The following is a 9,704-nucleotide window of genomic DNA, read 5'->3' on the forward strand; positions in this document are numbered from 1 at the left end:
GGCGGAGACGTGAGAGGATCGAGGACCAGGTGACGACCGGGAGTGCCCAGCCTCCGTTGACGCGACGCTGAGCTAGGTAAGGTCGAGCCTGGGGCACAAACACTCGTAGCTGCGACAGGCTGTGAAGCCATGACATCAGAAGAAGACACCGACGATAGCTGAGTAGCCACGACTGACGACGTCACCAGAGGATCAGAGGACGGAGACCCCACCGGAGTCGTCAAATCAGACGCAAGAACGGTGTCGCCGGCAGGCTTAAACATATAGAAATCGTACTCAGCTTCCATCGAAGCTTCAGCTTCGTCTTCCGAGTGAGCCGAGACAGCTGGCTGTGTAGCGGAACTCAACTGAAGGTGACGAACCTTTTTCCGCCGAGTCCGGCGCCGAGTTTTTTCCGGAGCGGGATTTCTCTCCATCGTGCACGGTCACTTGAGTAGGTCTCGAACGCAAAAGCGCACGGACAGCCTCGTGTCCCTCCTCCCCTGGAAGTGGACAAGTGTGCGGCTGAGGCGGAGGCAGCGCCGGTGAACGGTGACGAGGAACAGCAGCAGTGGGAGACTTTGGATTTGCATAGCACCTAAGCCGCTGCGTAGATGTCAAGTCAGCCAACGGAGCACGACGAAGCTGAGCGAGGCTCGGCAAGGGTTAATTTGCAGCCGTCGCTGAGCTCACATAAGCCGCAGCCGAGTCCACTGAAGAGGTCGTAGAAGAAGCCGGACCCACTGGAGGTGCAGAATTCCGTGGTTGAACACTAGGACCAACAGTTGGACCAGAAGTAGAACCCACCGCTGAGGCGTCTTGACGAGGATGGATGACCAACCCCAGTCGTAGGGACTCGCCAGCAGGGACGCTGAAAAATTCGGGGAAGCGAGACGCCAAGACGCGACACAACCGGGCGTTAAGACGAAGGTCGGACGGATCGAGTCCGGGAACCTCCAACCCGGCGCCAGCAGCAGCCATGTGAGGACCGTGAATCGGAAGGGTACCGCTCCGGCGGATGTTCCGCATCTGCCGCAAGATGACTGATCGCTGACCAGCGATCACCAACTAAGCGTGCCGCAAGGGCTGATTACCGGTTGAGCTGTACAGCTGCACCGATTCCTGCAGCTGCTCAAAATATTTGGAGGCAGCGTCCTGGAGAGTGGCATACGCTGCATCCTTCTCGGTCGCGATATCAGCGTCTCGATCCAAGACTTATGGATGGTGGAGCCGAGCCTGACTCAACGCGGCCTTAGCCTTGCCTTGCTCAACTTCGACAGCCCGAGCGAGGTTTGCTTCACTCAGGGCTACGTCTTGCCACAGTGAAGCGGGGAGGTTCACAGAGTGCGTGGCAGCAGCCTCCATTCGAGCCACCTGCTGTTGGGTCAATGGTAGCTGAGTGGACAAATCTATGTTTTTGAGTGCGAGAGTGTCGTATCGCCGAGTGTAAGCGCAATTCTCTTCTTGGGCAGCCTGATTGTCGGCTCTGAGGCCCCCGATGACCTGGGAATAATCCAGAGCAGCGTAGAGGCCTCGTAAGATATCCAACAGTGCCTCAGCTGTGATAGCATGCAGGATCGCTCGCCGCTGCGCGGGATAAGATGGATCCACGGTGCGAGTGAGCCCGTATTCCATGAGCCCCGCCAATAAGGTCAATTCCTCCCGGCGCTCGTATCCGTGCTGAGTAACCATGGTCATGAGGGAGTCAAGACTCACTGGGACAGCTGAGCTCGGCTGACTGGTGGCGCCCGGCAAGATCGGTGGAACAGGAGGGCGCGGGCGAGAAGACTCCGCCGACTTCGCGTCAGAATCATGGAACTTGTCAGGTCGACCAACCCAGCTTCATGCTGGTCGCTGACCCCACGAGTGCCGACGGGTCGAGGATTCGACTCAGTGGACGCGCCTTGACCTCGACGAGGAGTTAGTGGAGAAGGATGGCGCCGCGAGTTATGCTCGAGAAATACACGAGGAGCGTAAGGAGCTGCCAAGTGAGCAGCTGCGGAACCAGCAAACGTACCGAAGAAGGTGGTGGAGAACCTCGAGACGTCATCAGCCGAGTCTGGACCGAACCAAATGAAGGATTAAGACACTCACTAGCTCGGCTCGTATCTTAACCGGGGCAGTTGTGGTGTAGATATTTCCAGCTTCCGCCATACGCCAATCTATTTTAGATCAAGAATCGGCTCGGTCTGGTAGACCAGCGCTTATGAAAAAAGGATCACGGTAAGTAATCAGCGATCTGTCCGGATAATGTTATTTATATGGCCGCGGAGCTCAACGGTCGCCCGAACCCAACGGAAAGGTCGGTAGAGATCGGAAACGACTATATTTCACTAGATATTTATATGAGAAGCATAGGATTAAATAGGGGGAGCCGAAAAGGCTCCCAGACGATAACAGAGCAGAATTTTCCTAGCCCAAGACACGTGTACACTCTTACGGTAAGTCCCTGCAAAGGGCTGGATTATGCCTGCCGTTGGTACCTGAGAGGCGTAGCTTGTAGGGTATTGACTGGTAGCGTCAAGTGATTAGGTCGGTCCTGGAAGGACAAAAGTCTCGCTACGCGCGAAAGAAAGCCCCGCACACTCAGCGGGCCGGTACGTCGGATAACCCGGGTGCCGTAATACTTCTAGCTGAGCAGCCTCTGCGCTCGATGACCTGTAAAAGCGCTCGCGCGCTGTCGTTCATCCTTTGGTGGAGGGCACAGGGTTTGTGAACGATTTCAGCCGAACCAAACTCGGTGGAGCCTCGGAAGTGCGCTGACTTGGTTAGTGAAAGCCGAGTGGATGCGAGCCACTCGCTTGCCCCGGCTGGGCCGAACCGCGAGAAGACCACCATCTGCGCAGACCATACAAGCGCCGAACTAACCCCGCGATTTGTTGTGGTTTGTGTAAAGAATCCACATCGGACGGTATATGTGTGTTCTACTATACCACACATCTTTGGACAAGATGACCTCCGCAGCTTGGAGGCGGCGACGCCTGCCGAGCAACACGAACGGGTGGCTGCATTTAAGACCCACGAGCGTGATATTATCGCTCACGTCCGCAAGCGTTTGGAGGCCTCGATGGCCGCTTCCCAGTCAACCAGGTCTAAGCCGGTATGCCTGAAGGTCCCCGCGTTTGACGGGAAGGAGAAAACCTTCACTTCTGGGTCCGTGGAGTGGAGATTGCCATGAAGGCGGGTCTCATCTCGGACGAGCCAATGTGGGTGGCTTTTGCCCTGTCCAACCTTGGTGGACGTGCCAAGCACTGGGTATATACCAGGGAGACAACATCTCCTGGATGCTTTGCATCCTGGGCTCACCTGTGTGAGCAGCTTCGAGCCGCGTTCCTACCGGCAATCAACGAGTTCCGCCAACGCTCACGCTTTCCCGCGTGTAAGCAAGGTAAACGTGAGATGCAGTAGTACGTGCCAGAGATGCGCACGTTGGTGGAATCTCTGGCATGGAATCCTCTACCTGAAGACATCAAGACAACAGTCCTTATGGACGGCCGGAAGGTCGGTCCTGCTCGCACCCAGCTAATCGGGTGCAAGCAACGACTGGAGGAGGCGATTCGAATCGCCCGCAAAGAAGAGTACAACCTCAAGTAGGCTGGTACTCCTCGGGAAGAGGAACATCGCCACGATGAGGATGGCGTTCCTTTGGAGGAGTTCATGGACGTAAGCTCAGCCGAGAGCTTGGTCGCTGCTACGGATGCGGCGGACATGGACACTAGCAGCGTGTATGTTCCTCACCAGCCTTCAGGAAGAAGACAGTCCGTGGACCCCAGGTCCGGTGGCGCAGGCCATGGCCAGGTGGACGAAGGCTCCACGGCCAGCAGTAGAGGCGGCATGCCCTACTAAAGAACGCTAAGGCTTCATACTGGGTGCGCACCACGGGACTTAGCCCCGAGAGAAGTGGTTCTATCAAAACGATGAAGGGCAGTGATGGGCTGCTGGTAGTACACTTGGTGTACGAGGGTACGGTACCCCTTGACCGTTAGATGAGTTCTGGGGCGTCGATACGCCGTCGGAACGTTGCTTGGCATAGCGACACCCGACTGCTCTATATGTCAGAGTGGTGGAGGTGGGTTGGTCCTTAGTGAACTAGCCTTTGGTATGGTGAAGGAAGTACCAATAGTCCTCAACGGACCTGAACGCTTGCGCTCGATGAACTCGCGCACCGCGGCGACGCTTGCCGTACTTGCCGTGAATAATTTGGGTGTGCCGAACATAAGGCACAGCCCGGACTTTGGTGTGGCAAGGCTGAAGAGGGCCTACCATTCCAGGTCTATGGCGGAGCGTTGGTGGGTCATGACTGGGGCGTCTTATTCAGACCGCCAGGACGCAGAAGCGTCACGGAGCTATTAACGCGCCGAAAGCTCTGCGTACAGCAAGACAATGCTCTGGTGCGGCAATGCCACGAGCATGGGTCTTTTGCCCGGCGTGTGGACCTGCTACACCAGCAGTGTCCAGCACCGAAGGTCGTCGCGCTGTACGGGCTTCGACAGTGGTTATGCCTCTAAGCGCTTACCAGGTGTTTTTTTTTTACATAAAACCAAACGGTAGCCCAGACTATAACTGAAGAGGAAGACATTGACCATGCTTCCTGTGTGGTAACACAGTGCCACACGAGGTGGGTAACGAAGTGCCACGTCACGCTAACCGCCGTAGGTCGGGTAAAACAATTGTTCAGGCCGACGTCGCTTCAAGCGACTCGGAGGACAGGGCCCGGACTCCTCTGATTCGGTCTGTGGTGACCAACTTTGTCCGGTGTGTGTGCGGGTCTACCACATCAGCCGATTCCAACACCGAAGGTTGTCGCGCCGTATGGGCTTTGACAGTGGTGGTGCCGAAGGGCATTCACCAGGTGGATAACATAGGTCCACACTGCGGATAACAAGTTCCGCAAGGAGCGAAGCTGCTTAAGGAGACCGACATTTGGTGCTCCGAGCGTGGTAACAGAGTTCCACGCAAAGTCACTTAGACCATAAAAAATAAGGAAGTCGCTGTATGCGCTTCCGGTGTGGGTAACTGAGTTCCGCAACCAAGGTGGGTAACATAGTTCCACAACCAAGCGGGTAACATAGTTCCACAACCAATACGGGTGCCATAGTTCCGCACACAGAGCCATTGGCTCGAGGCGCGAGGTTGTCTTGGCCTCGCCAGACATGAGCAACTCGCTCGACATCAAGTCGCGCAGACTCAAACTGCTGACGCAGAAGCTGGATGGCTTCGGCCGGCACGGCCGACGCAGTGCACGTGGCTGATAGCCGTCGTGCCTGCCAGTGGCTATCTCAAGCCACGTGAGACTAAGAAGTCTCGAGGTTAAGTGGGGGAGAGGCTCGGAGATACCTTTCCTCCTTGACTTTCCACGAGGCAGGTAGCTTCGTGCTTCCAGTGGCTATCACAAGCCACGAGAGACCAAATGGTCCCAAGCGTAAGTTGGGGAGAGGCTCGAGCTGCGGCAGCTCCAGCCAAACAAGACAGAGTGGCGACGGAAGCTACTGACGCTAGGTGCCTCGGAATCGCTGAGTGAATCAGCAGTGTTGTGGTTGCATGCAACCACACACTAGGCGAAGCGCGGACCTAGTGTAATTCCTGCCCAGGTCTCTTGGTCATGAACGACCTGTCAAAAAAAACTAGGGTGAACGGAGCGTCTCATACGCTGACAAAGCGGTTGCGGTACGCGATGTAAGCAACGCGACGGGTTTAATGGTCCGTGGAGCCATAACCCGAGTGTGATGCACGAGTGCACACCCAACTGACCCGGTGGTGGCCGAGACAACGCATGCAGTCGTAACTGGTGCCGCGCCGAACATGATACCGTGGTGATAGCTGCTTGCCTCACCATGGTTTGGTACCCGTGCGTACTCGATGTCAATGCCAACACCAACGCCGCAGTGGCATGGTGGTGAGATGTGCCTCACCACCGTCGCGTACCATTAGGGTACATGGTGTCTGTGACAGACACTGGTATGGGTGCAAAGCAAATGCACCATACCACAGCCTGATGCGCTTTGGGTGTATACGCTGTGAGTCAACGCACGTACCGTGCATCGGCACTGGCTGCTGTCGAGCAGTCCGCCGGGCGTTCCACGTAATAAACTCGTCGTGCATGACACACATGAAGTGCACGGAGCACTTAGGGTAGCTGTGGTACGTGTCGTACACTGTGCTTCCACATCCGTCGTGCTTGACGTGAGCACTGGCCATTAATCCGTTCAGGCGACAGCACAGCAGAAGCTGTTGCTGTCGAACATGGCAACCTTGTGGTGGGCGTACCGCACCAAAGGTAAGTACCGGACGGTACACGGTGTCGATGTGAGACAACTGCACCATGACTGAGTACCACCACGGTACACAGTGTCGATGAAGGACACCTACGCGCCGTTGGTATTATGACTAAGACGCGAAGAGAGCGTGGCAGAAGCTTCGCCCGCAAAGGTGGATTCTTGCTGGAGCCAAAGGCCTGGCCCGAGGTGAGCTGAGAACTCCCTCTAGTGCAGATGTTGCCCTCCTCGGTATCGTCCCTCGCGGGAGACACCATGCTCCGGACGTGTTCGCGAGGACTATCGTGTCCTCTGGCGCGAACGTCACACGTTCGGATGCTATTGCATCCTATGCCAACGCGCTGTACGCGCGCTAGCGCAAGTGCGAAGGCAGCTCTGAGTCTAGGCTTTGCGGCCAACACAGTTGTGAGCATAGGGATGCGAATCCCAGTTAGCTTTAGGAGCACAAGTCACTGTAGGTGTGGCTGAGAGCCGCGCCAGTTTCGTGGCTGCTCAGTGTGAGAATTCACCTTTGGGTCGTTTAATTCTCTCGCTTCTGATTGGATAACCAGCTGTGATTGGAGAATCAGGTGATTCTCATTTAAGTAGGGATGAATGTAACAGGGTACAATCTAGTGTACCCTAGGTTGCATAAAGAGTGACATGTCACTCTTGTGGACACCTGGTAAACGGTACCAGGTGCTCTAGGAGTTAGGCAAGGTATGACTACTTTGATCCACTATAGGTAACCTCTAGTTTGTAAAGTATCCACGCTAAGCTTACTTGTATATACATCAGTCTTACATCTACTCTATCAAGTAGCAAACCGTTCCAACTGAGGGCCGTTCTTAACCGGGATCGCGATCCCAAAGTCGAGCTCTGATTAATCACTTTCATCCCAATTATTTCCGAATGTGTAACCCAGTGTACCCCCACACGATCCGAGTCTTGGATCGCGCGCTGGGCTGGATCGCGCGGGATCGTGGATACAGAAATGAAGTTACCGCTGTTCATGGAGCGTTCTCTAGACGATGGCTCGCGCCGTCGACGCAAGCTTCGTCTCCGCTTGCTAGCCGCTGCTGCTGTGCTGGCCCCTGAAGAGCGAGACGGGTGTGTCGTGCGTCACAGGTTGAATTGGAATGTGCACAAGCAGACATTGCTGTTGGAGGGCCAATTTTAGCGCTGCTACCGCATGAAGGTGGAGTCCTTCGAGCGCTTGCTGTCCTTTGTTCGGCCTTCGCTAGTCCGAGACGAGCTGCAGTCCCGCCGTCGAACCGGAGCAGGCCCGACACCCGAGAACATGTTACAGATGACAATTGCGTGGCTTGCAGGGAGTGGCTATCAAATGACGCGCTGTCTTGGCGGTACGTCGGTTCCTGGGATGTACCAGGTTATGCACAACGTGATGGACGCCATTTGCAAGTGCCCAGAGTTGCGAGTCCGCGGGCCCACAGAATCACGGCAGCGCATGTTGGAGTTGGCTGACGGATTCGCGGCCATCAGCAACGACAGCATTTTGACTGGGTGCGTCGGCTGTATCGACGGGTGGCTGTGCGATATTCGCGCCCCAAGCACCAACGAGGTTCCGGATGTCTCGTCGTTCTTCTCGGGTCACTACCAGAAGTATGGCGTAAATGTCCAAGCAATCTGCGACTCGCTGTCATGCTTCACGGCCTACTGCTTCAATTCACCAGGAAATGTCGGAGACTCTATTGCTTTCAGCAAGTGGGAGTTAAGCAGAGCAATCATGGAGATGCCAGCAGGGTTCTACATCATCGGGGACAACGCGTACCCGCTCTCTGACTCGTTGTTGGTGCCGTTCAACAAACTAGAGATCAAGAGCAAGGCACACTCAGACTACAACTTTTATTTAAGTCAGCTTCGCATTCGGATTGAAATGGCGTTCGGCTTGTTGGTCAACAAGTGGCTGATGTTCAAGCGGCCACTCGTGGTCGACTTTGTCAACGTGAAAATGTAATTAAGCCGTGCATGAAGCTGCACAATTTCTGTATTGATGAACGCACCAAGTACCAGAGCGCAGTTACGTCACTACATGCAGTTACTACCGAGTATCACAGTTTACCAGAAAGCTGGTACCGACCCACAGACAACACCACAGAGACTGACACCTTGCAACATGATGCGCTGGGACGTATCCTTTGTGATGTCGTCATGCATCACATTCAAAACTTCGATCTCCGTCGTCCCCGAGCTCGTTAGGAGCTCTCCGAGGTTGTCGTGAGTGCTGCTACTGGATTCCGTGAATGACTTCGCACTCAAGTTCGTTGATGTGGCGTTCCAGTGTTTGCTTCTTTGCATGTTGATTGGCTAGGGCTTCTTCGATTTCTGAAGCATCGATCCTCTTTGAGATGAATTCCTGACGCTTCGCCAAGAGATCCTGCGTCAAGGTGTTATTGCGGTCAAGCATGGAGTACAGATTAGTGAGTTTCTGAATCGCCCGCTGCTCTTTAATTAACAGCTTCTGCTCATTCCACGTGTCTTCCTGAATTGCAGCAGTCTCCTTCGCCTCACTGTCAAGCAGCTCGTTCACACGATCAAGAATATCTGCTGACTGGGAGCTCCTTCGCCGCTTTCGGTTCACGGGCTGCATTGTCACACCCTGACCTTCCTTCGTGGCGTCGTCCTCATCTTCCGGGTAAAGGTTTGCAGAGCAAAACCCCCGCCCACCCTGCCGGTGTTCACACCATTGGTCCAGATAGTAAACGTCTGCGCGACCTCCACAGAAGTCCCAAAAATGGTGACTGCCTTGCCCAGATACCTTTGACTTGGCTTCTGCCTTGGCGAATTTACTGCTCACCTCTTTCCACATTCTCTTCAGCTTCGCAGCTGAATGCACCATCTTAAATGACGCGGTGATGCCCTCAAACATAGCGTCATTGGAAATCAAAGTGTTGTATTCGCCGGTGTCGGAACCAAACACTGCCGCAACGTCCGTCCAAAACGATGAGCCCCCTTGGTCGATCTCCTCGCGCGAGAGTTGATTTCCCGTGGCAAGGAGCGCCTCGTAGAACCTATCCGAGAAGAACACATTCAGCAATCTGAACATGCAGCCCTTGGTGCGCTTGTCTTCGTCGCTCTCACCTTTTGCTCGCTTGCGCTGGTGGCGCAGCAAGGATTCCACACCATCTTTGTTCGTGTCCCACGCTTCGAAAATGTTGGCGCGATCGTCCTTCTTGGTGTTTTTGGCGACGTTCAGCTTTCGGGTGTGCACTCCAACTTCAGCTGCTCCAGACTCCAATCGTGGTAATTCTCCGACGTAGGAGGGCGCATAGGCCGCTTGAGCGACCCCAGGTCTATCGTCACGGTCCACTTCGAGCTCACCGTGGCGTCCGTGGCGCCTGCTGAAGCTGCAGTGGCGGTGGCGGCCTTGCTTTGGTTGGTGCGCGCCATGTTGTTTTTCGGCTGGATACGGCAACTTGATGCTGGACTGGTAACGGATCGCAATCCCGT

General features: G+C 55.1%; 1 protein-coding gene across 1 annotated transcript; it reads right to left on the reverse strand.

Moving 5' to 3' along the window:
* Nucleotides 1-8,780: 8,780 nt before the first annotated feature.
* Nucleotides 8,781-9,300, reverse strand: PITG_04286 (uncharacterized protein; the record flags this gene model as incomplete). Its single annotated transcript, XM_002905894.1, has 3 exons — nucleotides 8,781-8,805; nucleotides 8,912-9,114; nucleotides 9,175-9,300. The coding sequence occupies 3 exons, from the start codon at nucleotides 9,298-9,300 to the stop codon at nucleotides 8,781-8,783; spliced, it is 354 nt and encodes a 117-aa protein (XP_002905940.1).
* Between the last annotated feature and the right edge of the window lie 404 nt (nucleotides 9,301-9,704).

Source organism: Phytophthora infestans, genomic scaffold (assembly GCF_000142945.1).
Source record: "Phytophthora infestans T30-4 supercont1.5 genomic scaffold, whole genome shotgun sequence".
NCBI lineage: Eukaryota > Oomycota > Peronosporomycetes > Peronosporales > Peronosporaceae > Phytophthora > Phytophthora infestans.